The following is a 21,377-nucleotide window of genomic DNA, read 5'->3' as shown; positions in this document are numbered from 1 at the left end:
GTAAATCTGCTTGAGCAGTAGCATCCTCTAGTGTGCTGCATGTTGCTGTTCACACTGATTTTTGTAAGCAGCACAATTTGCCGATTTCTACCCGTTTGCAGAAATCTGCGTAATCTCGCTGTGTTTTCCTGTAACTCCAAGGAATCCCGCAGAGTGAAACTCTGAGTGTTCTGCTTACCCTTAGTAGAGAGCAGGGCCGTTTTTGTGGCAGCACACAACTTCTGCCCAATCCAAACATATATTCCTGGCTCTCAACATGTGAGCGGGGCCAAAACACCTCTTCTGGTGATTCTCAAATAATTGTCTGGTTACAGCTACACTGTCAAACCAGACTATACAAAAGGGGGTTTCAATGGTAGAACACACTTCACTATAGCTATCAATAATGCTAGAGTACTCATGACGAAGAACCAATTCTGTCTAAATTGTGTTGGGGCCCACTCAGTCTGCAGATGTGCACAAACCATCACTATACGTTAACATTAAGACACCAATGAATCACCGTGTGGACTTCCACTATGCCACAGAAACCCTTTCTGCACAAGCGTGCTAGGATCCATATTATTAACAAAATTAAACCGTTTACTCTGGAACAAAAACCATATTTGCACTAATGTACTAAGATCCTATGGTTCATCATGGCCAACATGAAGTTGTGACGAGGGAACAATCACAATAATAATGTAAGAGGACCTCTGAATCATAATATCAATGCCCACACTGAAATTCTCTAACTACATGTATACCTATGTAATTGGGTCACCTGATACAACATATTCAACACCCTGCTGTGGTTCAATTGTGCCTGCAATACCTATTTATTTTAGTTTTTCTTTTTAAAGCTTGCATTAACATGAAATCAACAATCTACTATCGATTCTATTTATTTTTTAGTTTTAACCTCTTTTATTACTTAAAGTAATTTTCTTCTTGTGTTTACCCTCCCGTACCAACTTTCACAAAGCTGCTGCATCATGCTTCCTATGAAACTCCTGGTTTTAAAATGAAACATATCAATTTATTTAGAACATTTTGCAAAAAAATTGATTACATCAAAATGAACTACACGGAAAAACATTTTGTACAAACATGAATAGGAGCAAGCAAGACTTACCGAGTTAACGTGTACAGAGGGGATTGTAGCTGCAGAGACCGACGAATGGCTCGGTGAGTTTGGTAATGACTTGCAGGGCCCTATGGAGAGCTGCTGCTTCTTCCGTAGAGCTACAACCTTCTGTGCCACTGAGACAAAGAAAATGCAGGGCAAGAAAGGGAAAGAAGGAAAACAAGAAATGAAATGTGTATGAGTTGAGAAAAGGAAGGAGAAACAGGAGATAAAGAATGGAAGCGTTGTCAGGACAAGCATCAAGAAAATTAGAAATGATATACGAGACAGGGTGAGAAACGAAAAATACAATAAGTAGAAGGAGAATAAGGATGGTAAAAATAGCAAGAGCAGCAGCAAGATAAACATCAGTATGGTGAATAGAAAGAAGGAGAAGGAAAAGAAGCACCAAGAAGGGGGAAGTAATTAGTGACAAGTGATGAGGAATGAGGAGAATGTGTGGAACATAAACAAAAAGAGGATGATGAAAGGAGGGCACAAAGTGAGGAAAGAGAATAGAGAAGTGCGATGTAAGAAATAATCAAGAAACAGAAGTAGAAAAATAGAGTTAAAGGTAAATGGGACCATAGAGAAGAGATATGAAAATGAGAAATATGGTGAATGGTCGGTAGAAGCAACACATGTGAGTGGAAGTAATTGGAAATTGTAGCACGGGGCATGAGAGCAAACAAAAGTTGAAAAGGGAAAGGAGGGAGGGACAGAAGGAAAAAGTATACAGTAAAGCATCACATACCAGAGAAAAATCAAGAAGGTGCAGACATGAAAACAAGTAAAAGAGAGTAATAAATAGAAAATGGGAGAACCAGGAAAGGATGAGCATTAAGAAGAGGAGTAAAGTATAAAAGGGAAGATAATGAAAAAAGATATAAAAAGGCTGGGAACAGTTCATCAGGTGACAGCTAGACATAGTTACACAGGAACATACAACTCTCCATTTCCACAACCAACCCTGTGCAACAATCCCATATTAACATTCACATGAGCTGTGCTGGCTGCACCAGCAGGCTGCCTAATATCTTTAAAAGTTAAGTCTTCCAGATAACTTCTGGTCTCAAAGCCCTCAGGGGCTCCTCATGACGACCAGCATGTTTAAAGGAGTATTCTCATGATGCTGCTTTAGTAGCTAGGGTCAGACCTATAAATATGCATTCAAAAGAACCATTCTCTACAGGTACCAGTTAGTTGGCCTGCAGAGAACAGAGTAGGATATACCAAATGGGCTTTAATAATGGAGATCAGATAATGGGGCCACAGTGTAGTGGGTTCAAGGAGTTTCTGAATCGTTAAGGACAAGTTATCTGCAACATTAGAGCCCCAATAGCTGTTCAGAGGCATGTTCCACCTAGTGTTAAATGCTTTCATGAGAAAAGAGATGTCCCATAAGTACAAAACTTTGGGGCCTATTACGATCACGGGTGGTGATCCGCCCGCCAAATGTCGCTGTGACACCCCCCACCATATTAGTATGGCGAGGGGCACCATGGCGGACATAAAGACCGTCCGCCGCTTTTCCGCCGGTTGGATTGCCGGCCTGGCGGAAAAGGCAGATGGTATGGTGGCGGTGCCTTGCAGGCTCCACCATCCATATTATGATGCATGTGGGAATAGCCCTTTATGGAAGGCATGCGGTCTTTTAAATTGGGGCCCGTTGCAGGCCCCCAGGGTGTTGGGGGTTGCACTTGGGGGGTATCTATGGTATCCCCGTCATTGGCATACACAAGGTGGCAGTCACGTTGTGCATGCCAATGCACAACATGCATTTTGTTCATTGCGGTGTGTGCTGCTGACAGCACCGCCCGCCACAATGCATAATATGCAGGATGCGACCGCCAGGGTGGCGGGCGCATCCTAAATGGCATAGCGGGACCGCCGCACCCCTGGTGGTCGGTCCCGTTTAACGTAACGGTGGCGGGAGGACAATGTCCGCCCGCCATCGTAATGGGCCCCTAAGTTCTTATGATGGAACGTGTCAGTTCATTCTCTACTTGCTCCCATTCTCATTTCCTAACAGTTACCATCATAACAATAAATGAGTTCAGCCCACAAATAAATTGTCATAAGATGGAAACTGATGGAAGTCACAGTACAAAAAGTTTCCTAGACGAAGTCACTTTACTTGCACTGTAATCACAACCCGAACATCTGAGGCTTTAGGAAATCAATGTATTCATTTTATCTTTTCTATTGCTCATGTAGATTCACACAATCCTTGAGGTATGGTAATCCTAAAGCGAGAAGAAAAGATACTGAAGGACTGTCATTCCAAAGAAACACAAATAAAATCAGTGCAAGACGGACAACTTGTGATGCAATTCCCCAAAGAGGTGTGGAAAATATGATGTATGGATCACTATGCCATACACCCAAAGTAAACAAAGTTCTTTATTGTCAGGTGGTTTAAAGACACTTCACCAGAAGCTATAAGGCTTGGAGACATACTCGGTGTTTGAGCAAATTCCTATCCTTATTAGATCATAGTGCCTAAGCAAGCAAGTGAATACTTAAAAGGCCTAACAGTCTCTAACTGCTCTTTCTCCCAAAGAAGGAACCAAATATGAGGTAGATCATTAGAAACATTTTATTTACTTAATAGTTTTATATAACAGATCTGCCCCATAAGATTTTTAGGCACTTTAAGAGAAACTCAACAATTCACATACTTAAAGTAAAAATATTAAGGGCCCCATTAGGATGACGGGCGGACTTTAGTCCTCCTGCCACCCTAGCAGTGCTGGGACTGGCCGCCAGTGGTGCGGCAGTCCCGCACTGCCAATTAGGATACGACCGCCACCCTGGCGGTCGCATTCCGCATCTTAAACATTACGGCGGGTGCTGCTTACAGCAGCACCCGCCGCAATGCCAAAGAGGCATGTTGTGCATTGTCATGCACAACGTGGCAGGCACGGCGCCTGCGACCTTGAGCATGGCAAAAGTGCAGCCCCCACCCCTCCAGGGGCCCGCAACAGGCCTCCAAAGCAATTCCCGCCAGCCTTTCCATGGCGGCATCACCGCCATGGAAAGGCCTTTGCATACACCCATGCTAATATGGATGGCGGTGCCTGGTAGGCACCGCCACCATATTAGTGCCCACTTCCGCCAGGCCGGCAATCGTAACGATTGGCAACCGGCAGAAAAGTGGTGGATGCACTTTTCGTCGGCCGCGAAACCCCCCGCCATTGTATGGCGGGGGGTTTCACTCGTTACGATGTCATGACAGTCGCTACCGCCGGCTCGGCGGTGGCAAAAGTCATGACATCGTAATGAGCCCCTAAAACTGAATCAAGGGTACCCAGAATAATAACACAATAGCAAAGGGTCATAATACAAATTAAATATTGTGAGAGTCTTCTCTGAAGATTTGTGTGAATTCATAAATTGCAAGGGGGTGAAGCAGGAATGGCGTAAGTTCCTGTAAACTTTTAGTCTTTGTTGGAAGATAAGTAAGCATTAGTTTAGGAACAGATGAAAGAAATGGGTTTTAGATTCTTCCTGAAGGCAAAGAAGGTGTGCTCACTTCCATTTCATGGGGTAGCATAATCCAATCCTTAGTCTCAGCCTTAGTGAAAGATCGTTTATCAGACTATAGATTGTCTGAATCAGAGTCCTGGCTTCTAATTCCTTTTATACTAACAATTTGTAGAGAAGATTTCAAAAACAGGCTATCCATGGCTTAATGTAACCTGTAATCGCCTACTGTGCAGTACAGGAGGATGGATGGATGGTTTTCCACTCTACAGTGGAGACCAACATGGCTGCCAGCAGGGTAACTTCTAATCCCTACATTCTGTCAAAGGGTTGCCTTTTATGGTGAGCATACTTGGCCAAGTGCTTTTCGGTTCCTGGAAAGAATTCAAAGAGGTGAAAGTATATAGGATTCATGTTATGGTAGTACTAATTCTTCAAGGGCTCCCTTACTCATGTCCATCACAGAGAAGACCATGTGCAATAGCGTCAAAAAGAGGGAGACATTGTTGCAGGAACTTCATATCATGCAATAAAAAACAGTATATAAAGTGACATTTTACCACGTAGCATGCGGGTGGGGGACAGCACACAGGTTAGCCTAGAGGGTTTTGGTATTCTCCTGTAAGCAGTATAATGCTTTGTAGTGCATTTTTATTAAATGTCATTCATCTACCTGTGAAGGTAATATAACATTCTTACTATTTATATATCTATGGAAGTTAAATTGTCCCAAAGAAATGTAGGGGCATATTATCAAGGGGCGACGATAATATTATCGCCACTTTAGAGACCGTTTTCGGGCGCAAAGCGGCGATAATATTATCGCATTGTCATCAAGGGCACGCTAGCGCGTGATTTCTTGACATATCGCCCCTTTTTCACACGCCTCGCCTCGCATCAATAATGAGATGCAAAAGAGGCGTAGCTGTGAAAAGCAACATGGGATAATATCGCGAAGGCAGCTTCGCGATATTATCAAGGAGGGTTAGCGATAAATAAAATCGTGTTAAGTATGCCTTAACGCAGGAATTTAACGTCTGTTAAATTCCTGACCAAGGCATACCTAACATGGGGGGGTGGATTGTGTGGCTAAGACCACAGGCCCTATCATCTAGGATATCGCTCTTTTCCAACATGGAAAATGGCGATATCCCAACTATCTCTGGAATTTTTATCACCTCGGCGATGCGCGTTGTTGATAACGCGCTAACCGGGCGATAAATTCCAGAGATAGCCGGCGATAAATATGCAAGCGCTTAGCGCGCTTTGCGATATTTGTCGCCGGCCCTTGATAATATGCCCCGTAGCAGTTTTATTCTCTTCTCATTTTTTCCTTCACCTAAGCTCCTCCATGTTGTAGCTTCTTTGCGTCTGTCAATCTCACTTATAAAATACATAACCAGGTACCATCTAGGAAGATGCTAGGCTGAGTCACCAGGACACGAGGCTCCTCACAATCCTGGTTAGTGACTATTCTTTCTTAAATTTATGTCTCCTTTGACTTCACTTGCTCCTCTGGTCTATCCTTTACTTAACCAAACATCATGTATATTTTCATAAACCCCATTGATACCTAAAACTCTGTTGGCTGGTGATGTGGTTAGACAGAAGCATTATCAAGACACCTCTGGGCAATTGAGCAAATTAAAAATGAAATTCTTTTTTTCTGCTGAAGATAGGAAACAGTTCAGTAAGATAAAGAGGGTGGTTAAAGTTGACAGCCTAGTAGAGAAGACAACACAGCTTGAAAGTGATCCTTGCATAGCTAGGCAACCCGTGTAGTATGCAGGGTATGCTGGCCAGTGCGTGGTGAGTTGCCTTAAACTGAGCTTCCACTGGCTGTGTGATGTCTGATAGGTTTGTATTCCCAACGTCAAACCTGGATATTACAAAAATGATCAAGTGTTATTTTTTGGGTGGTTTGAAGAGGTGAAGTGTTTACATTTCTTGAGGAAAATGATGGCAGATTTTACCGCCCTGTTAATGTAAAGTTGGATCTGGGATGAAAACCAAGCATTCTACCTCAGGAGAGAGCAAGAAAGAGTAGGCATCAAATTTCAGCAAGTCAATTCTAAAAAGTCAAGTTTCATTTATAAAGAAGGTGAAAAAGGAGGAACTTTACTTTCAATATTAAGAAGAAGGAAATCTTCAAACATCCAATTTTGGACCCTATCCAAAAAAGGCAAGAGAAATTGAGGTGTCCTTGATAGTCTGAGTTTTATGATACATTTGCATGAGTGACATAAATAACTGTTGTGCTGACTGCCACCTATGGAGGGTATGGACAACAGTGACCTGGATATTAATAAGAGCAAACACAAAACATCTCAAAGGGCTTGCTGCAGTAGCAGTACAAGCAATCCTTTAAGTGAGCCATTTCAAACGTAGCAAAAACATGGTCTAAAATACGGCCTTCGTCTTGAAACATGAACAAGACAACACTAGTGGAGAGGGTTATTATCTGGAGAAAGAAGTGTAAAACATGTCATAAACTTCATAAAAGTTTAAGTTCCAGTTGAACATGCCACATATAGGACAACTATTTAGGACAGCAAGGGAAAACACAAGGCTGAAGAAAGTGTGGTGTGAGAGATTCTTTGAAAAATACTTTGGTCCTGCCCATGTTTAAAATCTTTCGGGGAGGAAGGAGCGTGCCCAACATGGCACCTGTGTAGAAACATCTGACCGGAGCTCCACCGATTGTGCACTCAACAGGGCGAAAGCGGTGTGCTACGGGTCCCCAAAACAGCACCCTGCCACGTGTGGGCCCACCAGTGATCACCGGGAACCTGGGGCCATCTCTTGAGTACTGCCACTCCCCGCCCAACTTTGAGGGTGAGCTGGTGGGGCGCGCCAGCTGCGGTTCCAACATGGTAGGCAATATGGCTGCTCGGCTGCTGTGAGAAATTAGTGCCGGAAGCAAGGTGAGAGAGATCCGTGGATGTCAGCAACCAATACCTAGCACCCTTCACGGCACTTCCACTAGACGGAGGTGCCTTGGGAGTCTGGCCAGCAGCGCATCCTCTACTCGCAGTGCAGTGGCTGCGGGTTTGGGACCCGGCCTCAGTGACCTCGTAGAGTGGAGTGATTCAAGACCCAAAGGAGAGCGGTGCTGAATGTTGGAAAGTGCAGATTGAGAGCAGTACAAGAACTAATGTAAAAGTCCTCAGGGGTGGGAGGGGGTCACAGCGGCAACCGGCAGCAACGTGTGAAGCAATGCATCGGTTCTTCTGGGGTTGTAGTTCTTGAATCTCACATCGGAGTTTTCAGACAGAGTAACGAGTTGGAAATGTCGACTTACACAAATATCGAGTTGGAAATATCGTGACAGAAATATCGACAGCAAGAATATTGTGGTCATGAATATTGAATTCAAGGTAAGAAATATAGTTATCGAAAATACAGAAGTCATTAACATTGTTTACAAAAATATAGTTGTTTAAAATATCGATTTTTTAATTAGTGTTATGTATTTTAGTTTACATTTTAAATGTATGTGATGTATTTTTTTGTATAAGTATACTTTCTGTTTTTTAATATGTGTTAAATTCTTAGTAGTTATCAATTTTATTTTAATTCAATTTTGTGTTTTTTAGTTCTGTAGCGGGTTGTAGGTTTATAGGGGAATAGGGTGAGAAGTAATTCAATTATAATAAATTAATGATTATTTTTTATTTATTAATATTTATTTAATTGCGATTTTATAGTGTTAATTGTGGGGAGTAATTTATTTGTAATTGGTTAGTAATTGGTTGTTAATTAGTAAGAATTAATTGGTAATTAACTATGGTAATTGTGTAAAAGAATTTAGGAACGGGTTGTGGGGTTTATAGGGGTAAAGGGTGGGAAGTAATTTATTTTTGATTAATTAATAATTCGTTGTTAATTTAAATTAATTGATTGAAAAATAATAATGGAAATTGTGTAATTAATTGCGGGGGGTTTACGGGGTAAAGGGTGCTAAGCAATTATGTTTCATTAATTAATAGTTGATCATTAATATTTATTAATGAATTAATTGATATTTAATTGGTGTAATTGTTTATATTTTTGGGGGGGGTTACTTTTATAGGAGTGAAGGGTGGGGAGTAAATTAATTTTACTTACTTTATAAATAGTTGTTAAATACTATTAGTTTTTTAATTGAAAATAATTTTTAATTGTGAAATTTATTTTTTACAGTTTAATTTTAGCTGTGGCTTGTGGGGATTATAGTGGTAAATTGTGGGAAGTTAAGCGTGTTAAGTTAATTTGTATGAGTTTTAATTTGTTTTTTAATTAACAATATTTCTGTAATTGGTAATAATTATGTTAATTATGGAAGTACTTTTTTTTACATTTAGATGTGGGTTGTAAATTCTGTGGTCTTATAGAGTAGGAAATATAAAAAGTAAATGTATGTATTAATTAAGGTTTTTGTTTCTAAATCATTTCTAATGAAAAATATTTATTTGTTTGATAATAATTTTTTATTTTATTTAATATAATATTTGTAGGTATTTATCATATGTATTTAATATTGTAATATTTTTTTACATTTTTAAATAATAAATATATTTTTATTTTTAACATACTTATACGTATTTTTTATTTATATTGTTTTTTAAATATTTGTATTTCTTTTCAATTTTGAACTGACTGGAGTGAGGATATTAATAGTTACCCCTACACAATCCAGCAGTTTCCCTACTATTGCACTGATTTGAGTGGGAATAGTACATTTTATCCCGCCACTATCCAACACTTTCCCTACTGTTGCACTCACTGTAGTGAGAATAGTAATTTTTACCCCTTCGCTATCCAACACTTACCCTTATGTTGCACTCATTGGAGTGGGAATAGTGATCTTTACCCCTCCGCAATCCAACAATTTCCCTACTGTTGCACTAACTGGAGTGGGAATAGTAAATTTTACCTCTCCGGTATCCAACATTTTCCCTAAAGTTGCACTCAATGGAGTGGGAATAGTCATTTTTACCCCTCCGCTATCCAACACTTTCCCTACTGTTACACGTATTGGAGTGGGAATAGTAATTTTTACCCCGCCGCTATCCAACACTTTCCCTATTGTTGCACTCACTGGAGTGGGAATAGTAAATTTTATCCCTCCACTATCCAACACTTTTCCTACTGTTGCACTCAGTGGAGTGGGAATAGTAATTTTATCCCTCCGCTATCCAATACTTTTCCTACTTACCTGTTTAAGTATAGGGAGTCAATATATTTGCATTCTATATTTCTTCATCTATATTTTTTTACATCTACATTTTTGTACATCAAGATTCTGTCAGTAAACCGTAGATCGGCTCCAGCAAGGTATGCACCTGCCTGCAGGCCCTGGCTTACGCTGCTCTCTTGGTATAAGGCCTTCCCCCTTAAAAGGTTTTGCCGATTTGATACCAGCAACTAGTAGACTTGGGGTGGTCCCATCCATGCTGTGGAGTGCCGTGGAGGGAGTAGAGTGTCAGAGTGGAGTAGAGTGTCTTAGACCAGAGTGACGTAGAGTGGAGCGTCGTGGAGTGATGTAGCTTAAAGTAGATCGTCGGAGTGGAGTGGCGTGCAGTGGAGTAGAGTGGAGCAGTGTGTCCTAGAATAGAGTGTAGTAAAGTGGCATGGAAGGAGTTGCATAGAGCGTTGTAGAGTGGAGTAGTGTTGCAGAGCGGCATAGAGTAGAGTAGAGTGTTGTACAGTGGAGTGGTGTGGAGTGGAGTAGAGTCTCATAGATAGGAGTAGAGTTTAATAGAGTTGAGCATCATAGAGTGTAGTCTCGCGTGGCTAGCAGCCAGCGAGCATGGTCGCAGCCTAGGGAGGCTCCCGATCCCCCGCCCGGTTCTCCGCTACAAACATCCTGCTACAGCCTGGCCACACCGTGCAAACCAGGGGAAATCCCTAGGGGCACCTTGGGCGCTGCTCCGGGCTGGGCTGAGTCCCGGAGATCGCGCCGATTGCGGTGGAAAGTGCCGCGGCGGCGCTGGCGCTCCGGCAACCAAGATGGCGGCTGCCCCGGACCCGCGAAGAAACGGCCTGCGGTGACGCTGAGGAGCGGCGGCTGACCGGCTGCATTACACCGGAGTGCATGTACTTTGCTGCGGACTGCCCCCGAGACACCGGCCGCCGGAGTGCCCGAACCGGCGCTTGATTCCTCCGGGGCGAGGCTCCTCCCCCCTCCTCCTCGGCTGTGGAGCCGGCTGGTGGCCCTGCCCTGAGGGGGACTCCGTGGGTGCTGGTGCCTGGATCGTGCTTGTCCCCTGCTGGAGCCCTGAAGCGCGCCTGGAGACGGGCGGCGATCGACCGAGAGGGTCTGGTGAGGCGGCCATTGCTCCTCCTCTCCCCTGAGGGAGTCGCTGAATACCCGGGTGCCCGCGCTCAGGAGACCGTGCGCTCCTGGAGGCTGCTGGGTCCCCGGAGTCCCTCCTGCGGTGACAGTGGTGTGCTTTCAATTGCCCTGCACCCTGCCTGGCGGACTGGGGGCAGTGCGGCCGGAAGACTGACCCTGTGGCCTGTGGCGCGCTGCGGATCGGGCACGACCCTGTGCTCTGGCTGCGGACACCACGCGCGGCGCCGCGCTTCCTGCCTGGACCATTGTCGACCTCCCCCGATCCCTGTGTGGGGCCGCTTGACCAGCTGACTGCGGCGGAATCCTGAGACTGCGCCTGACCCCGCCGCGGGTTGCGGCCCGGGCCGGAGCGCTGCGGCCACCTGGACGAGGAGGCGGGTCTGGGCCTTGGCTTGCGATGGGAGCGAGGGGACGCAGCCGTGAGGCCCTTGGTTGACTGACCCCGCCGGGGGGCGCACACTCAGCGGCCTATTGCCTCGGCGAGAGGAGCATACCGCGAGCCTCGGAACTCTGGGGACAGTTGGATCGCGCATAGTGCCTCACCATGGGAAAACCAAAAGGGGGACGGGGTGACGGGGGCCCCCCCTCGGGGGTGCCAGCGGGAACCCCGCAGAGCCCAACGGACATGCAACTGATGCAGGACCGTATCCTGGAGGCCATCGCGGCCACGAAGGCACTGCACCAAGATATCGCACAAGTGGCAGCGGGGCTGGGTCTCCTGCGGGCTGATCACGGCAAGTTGGCGGACAGGGTCAAGATTGCGGAGTCTACCCTGACAGACCTCATACCGGCGCAAAAATCGGTCGAGGGCCGGCTGACGGAGGCGTTGGATCGAATACAGGCCTTGGAACGGAGAGCGGAGGATGCCGAAAATCGCAGCAGGCGCAATAATGTGCGCCTCGTAGGCCTTCCGGAAAAAGTAGAGGGCTCCGACATGGTGGGCTACCTGGACGGTTGGCTGCGAACGGTCGTGGCCCCGGAGGGCCTATCGCCCTTCTTCACGCTGGAACGCGCGCACCGGGTGCCTGCCAGACCCCCTAGACCGGGCCAGCCACCACGCCCCGTGATCATTAAACTCCTGCACTACAAGGACAGAGACTGGCTGCTGCAACGGGCCAGGGATGCGGGCCCCTTCCAGGTAAAAAACAGCAAGGTTACGCTATTCCCGGACTACACGTTCGAGACTCAAAAGCAGCGCGCCTCTTTTCTGCCTATCAAAAAAGAACTCCGCTCTGTGGGCCTCCAATATTCGCTACTCTTCCCGGCCAGGCTCAGAGTGGTAGCGGACGGTAACACGCTGTTCTTCCTCACGGCGGCGGAGGCATGGTCCTGGTGGGACACATACAGGGTGGACGCGGCCGGGACCAGGGTTGATGGAACCGTGGATCGCCAACAACAGCGGCCGGCGAGGACATCGCGGAGGATCCGGGAGCGCAGGCGGGGGCCCAGACGACCGACTGATTCCCAGACGGAGGACGGCAGGAGGGCCGCGTTGCAGGCGGTGATGGTCCTGTCCGGTGCGGCGTCGATCCCGTCGGAACGGGCCTCCGGCTCGGAGGACCGGGGCACAGACTCGGAGTCGGGTCACTCGGACTCAAGCAGCACGAAGGGACCGGTGGTTACGCCGCAAACATCGGAAGAGATCATCGAGAGCTGAGAGTCGGAACAGTGTCTCCTGAAGTGCTACGACGGCCGGGGCCCGCCGCTACAGTCACCGGAGCAGCCTACAGTAAGCTTGGACTTTAGTGTGCCTCATGTGTATTGTGGGGCGGGGGGGGAAGTGCCAGTGGCTAAACTTGTGTGACTAGTCATCGCCCCACAGGGCCCATAAGGCCTCCGTAGTGTAGACTGCGGATTAGCGGGTTTGTGAGAGCGCGGGTGCTCGAGCACTGTTTGGATGGGAACAGCTTTTGTGAAGTTAGGTCCTGTTCTGGGGGGGGTGGGGCCTGGAGTAGTTGGGGGGGCTCAAGGCGAAATATTGGGAGGGGGGACAGGGGTAGTGTTGTGGGGGAGAGGGGATAGTGCCACCGCACGCGCCTGGGGTTGGTTTACCTGTGTTACATGCCGTGCGACATGGGACAATGGCTAATGCGGGATCGTTAAAATGTGTGACTTGGAATGTGCGGGGGCTCCACTCCATGGCACGGCGGCATAAGGTGCATGCCTACTTGGTCCGTAGAGGGGTTCAGATAGCGTTCCTGCAGGAAACCCACCTTACGAAGAAGGAGGGCATTGCCCTGCAGCGCCGATGGAGGGGCCAACTGTTCTACACCACGTACTCTGCATTCGCTAGAGGGGTACTGATATGGATACGGGCGGGGACTCCCTTTCAGGTAACCCGACACATAGCAGACCCGGAGGGGCGGTACGTAGCGGTGGAGGGCAAACTTAGGGGCAAGCACATTGTCCTAGGGAACTGTCAAGAATTCCGGTCATACAAGGGAAACACGCCCTTATGTAAACAGGAGAGCTGTTACATAACTCAAGGGAAACACGCCCTTATGTAAACAGGAGAGCTGTTACATAACTCAAGGGAAACACGCCCTTATGTAAACAGGAGAGCTGTTACATAACTCAAGGGAAACACGCCCTTATGTAAACAGGAGAGCTGTTACATAACTCAAGGAAAACACGCCCTATAAAGGGAGGAACCGGGAGGTACAAGGCTGTCGGATATTGTGTTTACACCGACGTACCTGCTTCGTGAAGAGCAGTGTTCCGGAGTGGTGCTCCAGTAAGGCAAGAACGGAGGTAGGTCGAGTCGTTACTCCCTGGGCCGTGTCTTGCCCCATCGTCACCTGTGAAGGACCCGGAAGCTCTACCGGTCAACCATTGAGCTTCGCTTTTTGACTCGGCTGAGTCCAAGCGCAGTGGCGCTTTTGCTGGTTGGAGTCGTAACTCCCAGCCCGACCAGAGACACAGGGACTGCCAGCTGTAACGCACACCAGGAGGTGTTTGCCGCGTTACAGACTCGGAAGTCCACAGGATCGATCGAGCGGCTGCTCTCGGTTCAGTCTTCTTGCTTGTGATTGGGGTATCGGTGACGCATCACCAGGAGGTGACTCCGCGTCCCGGTGCAGTCTGAGGAAGAGGTTGAGCGGCTGCTCCCTTCAGGTAGAGACCCCGGCTGGGTGTTTCCCTGACTCCTCGATTCTCCCCAACACTCTTCGTGCCCCTCACAGCCTACCGATTGGCATTGTCGGCCATTTCATTTCTGCCCTCTGTTGGCATACGCCGGGATCGGCGTATATGCAGAGGACGGTTAGGACCATCCGTGCTGTGGGCTGGTAACGTACTTAGCCTGGAGGATTCCAGTGACTATAACTTTTGTTTGTTCTTTGTATTTTATTTGCCTTCATTAAAAGAACTAACCCTTCACAAGTGGTTGCGTCCTCATTGTCGTGTCTGTTAAACGATCCTGAGACGTTCAGGGCGTTACAAAATATCCGACCTTAATAACACTAACTGTCTCCCGGTCGATAACAGACATGGCAACACTTGATGATGTGCTGGCTGCTTTAGCGGCCATGCAAGTTGAAGTGGCTGCCTCTAGGCAAGAAGCAGCCGATGTAAAAGCCAGACTGGATGCTATCCAATTGGACCCGCTCACGCCCAGCACCTCCCTCACGAACCAGACCCCTGCGGTAGTAGTGGAAATGCCGGTAGCCATCCCCTTGGCAACACCAGAGAGGTACAGTGGGGATCCTAACACAGTGCAGGTATTCCTCACACAAGTGGCGCTACATTTATCATGCAAACCAAAGGCGTTCCCCACGAGTCAGGCTCGTGTGGCTTTCCTTATATCCTATTTGGCTGGAAACGCGGCACAATGGGCCGTACCTCTGGTGAGCAGGGACGACCCCCTCTTATGTGATTGGGGTGCTTTTCGCGAGGAATTCCTGAAGGTATTCGACAGAAGGGCTGACTCGTACACGGCGGACCGTGAAATGCTTGAGTTGAGACAGGGATCCAACGACTTGGTGCAGTATCTCAACGCGTTCCGAAGGCTGGTTGCGGAAACCAAGTGGCCTGTTGCTAAACAGACGGCGCTCTTCCATCAAGGGCTGTGCGATGAGCTCAAGGACGCCGTGGCTCATATTGACCCTCAACCCAAGACATGTGAGGGCCTTATCAACCTGGTATTACGGCTGGAACATAGGCTAAGTGAAAGAAAGGGGGATCATGGGAGAAAAGGAAAATCCCTTCCATCCTATGTGACGGTGGGAAGTCCTGAAACTTCCACCGCATCCAAGGGAGAACCCATGGACATCAGCGCAATACGAGCGAGCCTCACAGCCACAGAGAAAGAGTCACGCCGTAAACAAGGATTGTGCCTATATTGTGGCAAAAAAGGCCACTATGTACGTGAATGCCCTGCCAAACCGAAGACGTCACGTTATCGGGCCAACCGGTCGGTAACAGCCGTGGTGGACATACCGGCGGAAAACTAGAGGACTCCAAGACCAGAGAAGGGGCATCTCGGAGTCACTCATCCATCCCTTCACTTTCCAACTCGGTCACTAAGGGACAACGACACCTGTTTATCACGGTGCACGTGGGAGTGCATGACCAGTGGATACCCGTTGTGGCCATGGTGGATTCAGGGGCCACTGGCATGTTTATGGACCACAACGAGGCATGCAGGCTAGGGCTAGTGCTTCTTCCCAAAGCAGTACCCGAAGACGTCTATGCGGTAGACGGAAGGCGATTGGTGACGGGGCCCATCGGACAGCACACGGGGTCCTTCCGATGAGATATGGGAGGAACCATTTGGAACAAATCGATTTTAACATCATCCGAGCGCCCCAATATGGCGTCATATTGGGATTGCCGTGGCTACAGAAACACAACCCCTTTGTGGATTGGCCAACACATCGCATCGAAATGACGTCACCGTATTGCATCCTGCATTGTGGAATAAGAACGGAATCCCTTGACGCAGATGAGAGCGGGAGTCAGACGGTGGCTACAGCGGCAGAAAAAGATGTGGCTCTCCCCCAGGCTTATCACAGTTTTGAGGATGTATTTGATGAGGTGAAGGCGGAAGTGCTACCACCACATAGACAGTTTGACTGCCAGATCGACCTGGTGCCAGGGGCCAGCGTTCCCAGCGGCAGGCTGTATGCCCTGACGGAGCCTGAAAACGTGCATCTCCGGGGGTACCTGGATAAACTCCTCAAGCTAGGATTCATCCGCCCGTCCAAGTCTCCGGCCGCCTCGCCACTCTTCTTCATCCCGAAGGCTAATGGGGAGCTGAGAGCCTGTGTGGACTTTAGGGCATTGAATGCGATAACCATAAAAAATCGGTACCCCTTGCCTCTCATCAGTGTACTTCTGGAACAGGTCAAGAAAGCTCGTATCTACACCAAGTTGGATTTGAAAGGGGCATACCATCTGGTGCGCATGAGGGACGGAGACGAGTGGAAGACCGCCTTTAAGACCAGGTTCGGCCTTTTTGAGTACCTCGTCATGCCGTTCGGTCTGTGCAACGCCCCGGCAGCCTTTCAGTACTTTTTGAATGAGGTATTCAGAGAGGAGTTGGATATCTACGTGGTCGTATATATCGACGACATCCTCATCTATTCGTCCAGTGTGGAGGAGCACGTACACCACGTCAAAGCTGTGCTCCAAAAGCTGAGGGAAAACATGCTGTTTTGTAAACTCAGCAAGTGTGACTTCCACGTCACATCCGTGGAATTCCTCGGAGTGATGCTGAGTCCAGAGGGACAGGAGATGGCAGAACGAAAGATCAAGGCGGTGAAAGAATGGCCGGTGCCCCAAAGCGTGAAGGACGTCCAAAGTTTCATTGGCTTCGCCAACTTTTACAGGCGGTTTATAGATGGATTTTCAGGAGTGGTGGCCCCAATCACACAGCTACTGAGGAAGTCCAAGGAGTTTGTCTGGTCCCCTGAAGCGAACAAAGCCTTTGAGGCCCTGAAAAGCGCCTTTGGTAAGGCGCCGGTGTTGGCTCACCCCGATCCGGATCTCCCCTACGTGGTGGAAGCGGACGCGTCGGATGTGGCGCTGGGGGCTATCTTGTCCCAACGCAACCACGACACAGGGGTGCTTCATCCCGTTGCGTACATGTCCCGCAAACTCAACGACGCCGAACGCAACTACCATATTGCGGAGAAGGAGCTTCTCGCAATCAAGGACGCCTTCACCGAATGGAGGCATTGGTTGATGGGGGCAAGACATGTGGTATCGGTGTACACGGACCATCGGAACCTACAGTTCATGACGGCCACTAGACACCTTTCTCCCAGGCAGCTGCGGTGGATGATCTTCTTTGCGGGGTTCAACTTCCGCATCACATATCGGCCGGGGACGGAAAACCGGAAGGCGGATGCCCTGTCCCGTCAATCTGCAGTTAAGGAACCATTGCCTGCAACCGAGCGTTCCATCATTTCCCCGAGGATGGTATTGGGGGTTATCCAACCGGATACTTTCCTGAGGGGAATAAAGAGAGGGATCAGGTCATTCGCATGGCGGAGGTGGCTCCTCAGTCACAGAGAATGGCAGCTGAAGGACGGGATACCCCTGAAGGGCAGGTGCCTATTGATACCCACGCCTAGGCTAAGGAAACAAGCATTCATCTGGTGCCATGACTCTCCATGCGCAGGTCATTTGGGCTTTGAAAAAACGGTGGCTAGCATGGGACGGCATTTCTGGTGGCCAACCATGAGAGTGGATGTCAGGAGGTGGGGACAGGAGTGTCCTACGTGTGCTACCATGAAGGCCGACCATGGCCGAACCCAAGGGCTCTTACATCCACTTCCGACCCCGGATAGACCATGGGATAGCATATCACTGGACTTCGTGGTGGGCCTACCGGTAGACCAGGGGATGACGGCAATACTGGTGGTGGTGGATTACTTGACGAAAATGGGGCACTTCATCCCCTGCAAGAGAGTCCCTACGGCCGGGGAATTGGCGTCACTACTCCTAAAGAATGTGGTACGACTGCATGGATTACCTGGGGTGATCGTGTCGGACCGGGGGTCGCAGTTTACTGCGCAATTCTGGAAGACTTGGTGCACTGCGCTGCATGTTAAGACCGCCCTGTCCACCAGCTACCACCCTCAAACGGACGGCCAAACCGAGCGCCTGAACCAAACGCTCAAACAGTATCTGCGATGTTTTGTGGACCAGGGCAGGGAAGAATGGGTCGACTTGCTATGGGTTGCAGAGATAGCCTATAACAACGCCACTCACAGCTCCACACAGTCATCTCCGTTCTATAGCAACTATGGCCAACATCCCAGGTTCTTGCCATTTCTACATCCGTTCAGAGAGGACAGGATTCCCGCCACAGCGGACAGGGTGGCACACATAAAAGACACGTTGATGCGCTCAAGGGCTGTCCTAATAGAGGCCAAGAGAAGATACAAGGCTGCGGCAGATAGGAAGGGAAGGCCCGGGCCACTGTACCGCACTGGAGACTACGTCTGGATATCCACAAGAAACATGAGGTTTCGAAAGAACAGTGTGTTCCATCCCAAGTACATGGGCCCCTATCGAATTACCAAGTGTATGGGTCCCGTGAACGTGAAGGTGTGCTTGCCCCAGTCATTGCGGATACACCCTGTCTTTCATGTATCATTGCTCAAACCAGCACCCTCCAAGCCGTCTGGGACACCTAGGCCGGTATGCGTGGAGTCGGAGGTGGAGTATGAAGTGTCGGGCATACGGGCGTCCAAATGGCGCAGGGGGAAGCTGTGGTACCTGGTTGCGTGGAAAGGCTATGGCCCGGAGGAGCATTCATGGGAACCGGCTGAAGGGGTTCATGCTCCGCGCTTGGTCTCCTTGTTCCATCGGCGTTTTCCTGCCAGCGCTGGACCCGTGGGGAGCCGCTGAGAGGGAGGATGTACTGTCAAGAATTCCGGTCATACAAGGGAAACACGCCCTTATGTAAACAGGAGAGCTGTTACATAACTCAAGGGAAACACGCCCTTATGTAAACAGGAGAGCTGTTACATAACTCAAGGGAAACACGCCCTTATGTAAACAGGAGAGCTGTTACATAACTCAAGGGAAACACGCCCTTATGTAAACAGGAGAGCTGTTACATAACTCAAGGAAAACACGCCCTATAAAGGGAGGAACCGGGAGGTACAAGGCTGTCGGATATTGTGTTTACACCGATGTACCTGCTTCGTGAAGAGCAGTGTTCCGGAGTGGTGCTCCAGTAAGGCAAGAACGGAGGTAGGTCGAGTCGTTACTCCCTGGGCCGTGTCTTGCCCCATCGTCACCTGTGAAGGACCCGGAAGCTCTACCGGTCAACCATTGAGCTTCGCTTTTTGACTCGGCTGAGTCCAAGCGCAGTGGCGCTTTTGCTGGTTGGAGTCGTAACTCCCAGCCCGACCAGAGACACAGGGACTGCCAGCTGTAACGCACACCAGGAGGTGTTTGCCGCGTTACAGACTCGGAAGTCCACAGGATCGATCGAGCGGCTGCTCTCGGTTCAGTCTTCTTGCTTGTGATTGGGGTATCGGTGACGCATCACCAGGAGGTGACTCCGCGTCCCGGTGCAGTCTGAGGAAGAGGTTGAGCGGCTGCTCCCTTCAGGTAGAGACCCCGGCTGGGTGTTTCCCTGACTCCTCGATTCTCCCCAACACTCTTCGTGCCCCTCACAGCCTACCGATTGGCATTGTCGGCCATTTCATTTCTGCCCTCTGTTGGCATACGCCGGGATCGGCGTATATGCAGAGGACGGTTAGGACCATCCGTGCTGTGGGCTGGTAACGTACTTAGCCTGGAGGATTCCAGTGACTATAACTTTTGTTTGTTCTTTGTATTTTATTTGCCTTCATTAAAAGAACTAACCCTTCACAAGTGGTTGCGTCCTCATTGTCGTGTCTGTTAAACGATCCTGAGACGTTCAGGGCGTTACAGGAACATCTATGCCCCTAATGTGGACCAGGCGACTTTCTTTGCGCGTCTCTCAAGTGTGCTGGCTGGCTACCTTGCGGGCCCAGTGCTGTTAGGGGGCGACTTCAATTCCATTGCAGATACCACATTAGATAGGTCACACCCACCGCTGCCCGCGTCCCCGATGCACCGACTGGCGAAAACTAGGTCGGATTGGCAGGACAGATGGGGCCTGACTACTCGTTCTACTCCGGCCTCCATGACCTTCATGTCCGACTGGACGCCTTCCTGTGTTCTTTTGCGGTCCTCCCAGCGGTGGCTGGGACGGAATATCTAGCGCGCACCGTCTCCGACCATAACCCCCTACTACTGATGCTAGGCTGGATGAACGAAGTTCCGCAGATCCCCTCGTGGCGACTGCGGCCGGACACGTTAGACGATCCACCGTTCCGGGCGGCGCTCGGAGAAAGGATCGGGCACTACTTCGCTGAGAATGACGGCACTGCGGCCTCTAGGGCGGCGGAGTGGGATGCCTTTAAGATCGTGGTGAGGGGCCATTGCATAGGGAAGTATGCGGGGATACGAAAGACCTTGCTGGATGACCTAGACAAAGCCGAACGCGCGCTGAGAGAGGCCGAGGTGGCGCGCCCCGGCCGCCCCGAACTGCAGGGTAGGCTTTGTGAGGCGCGTGAGGCAGTGGCGGTGGTAGTTGAGCGACTTCGTAGCTTCGATTATAAAACGTACCTGACTAAAACGCACGCCGAGGGGGATAAGGCTGGGACGCTGCTGGCCTGGTTAGCGAATCCTACTCGACACAGTCAGCCCATCTTAGCTTTGCGGGACGGGGAGGGCCGTGTAGGCACCACACAACCAGCCATTTTGGACGGCTTTCGATCCTATTATGTGCGCTTGTACAAGAGTGCGCTACTAGCACGGGGCGAAGAGATAGAGGCGTACCTGGACGAGTTGCGTCTACCACGTTTGGACCAGGAGCATGCAGATGCCCTAGGGGGCCAAATCGAATTGGCGGAAATCAAAGGAGCTATAAAGCGGATGGCCCGTAATAAAACCCCGGGCCTCAACGGCCTCCCCATAGAGTTTTACGGTCAGTACCTGGAGCAACTGGCTCCCCGGCTTCAAACTGTCTACAATGAGGCCAGGGACAGAGGACGGCTCCCGCGCTCCATGCGCGAGGCCATAATGATCCCCCTACTAAAACCACGCAGAGAGAGCGCTGACCCCGCTTCCTATCGGCCCCTGTCAATGCTCACTACCGATTACAAAATCCTCAGCACCATCCTGGCGACCAGACTGTTGCGCCACATGCAAGCGTTGATCCACAAGGATCAATCTGGGTTTATACCCACCCGCAATACCACCCACAACATCCGGCGGTTGATCAGGCTGGTAAATGATCCCCCGCCCGAGGCGCGGATGCCCCTAGTACTGTCGATCGACATTGAAAAGGCGTTCGACAGCCTGGAATGGGAATACCTGTTCAGGGTGATGCGGAGATTCGGTCTGGGAGATAAGTACATACACTGGACGAAAGTGCTATATTCCTCGGCGAAGGCACGC

At 49.3% G+C, this 21,377-nt stretch overlaps 1 protein-coding gene across 2 annotated transcripts in view; it reads right to left on the bottom strand.

Annotated features, from left to right (window-relative positions):
- AGAP3 (ArfGAP with GTPase domain, ankyrin repeat and PH domain 3) overlaps positions 1–21,377 on the bottom strand; it is a 1,862,985-nt gene that overhangs the window by 1,308,880 nt on the left and 532,728 nt on the right. For both annotated transcript variants that reach the window (XM_085628261.1, XM_085628260.1), the window contains exon 7: positions 1,115–1,242. In XM_085628261.1, coding sequence (XP_085484387.1) covers positions 1,115–1,242 — 128 coding nt within the window. The remainder of the gene's footprint in view (positions 1–1,114; positions 1,243–21,377) is intronic.

The sequence above is a fragment of the Triturus cristatus genome, chromosome 10 (genome assembly GCF_964204655.1).
Source record: "Triturus cristatus chromosome 10, aTriCri1.1, whole genome shotgun sequence".
In the NCBI taxonomy this organism is placed as follows: domain Eukaryota; kingdom Metazoa; phylum Chordata; class Amphibia; order Caudata; family Salamandridae; genus Triturus; species Triturus cristatus.
Note: the sequence above shows the minus strand (reverse complement) of the source record. Positions and strands in the feature narration are given on the sequence as shown.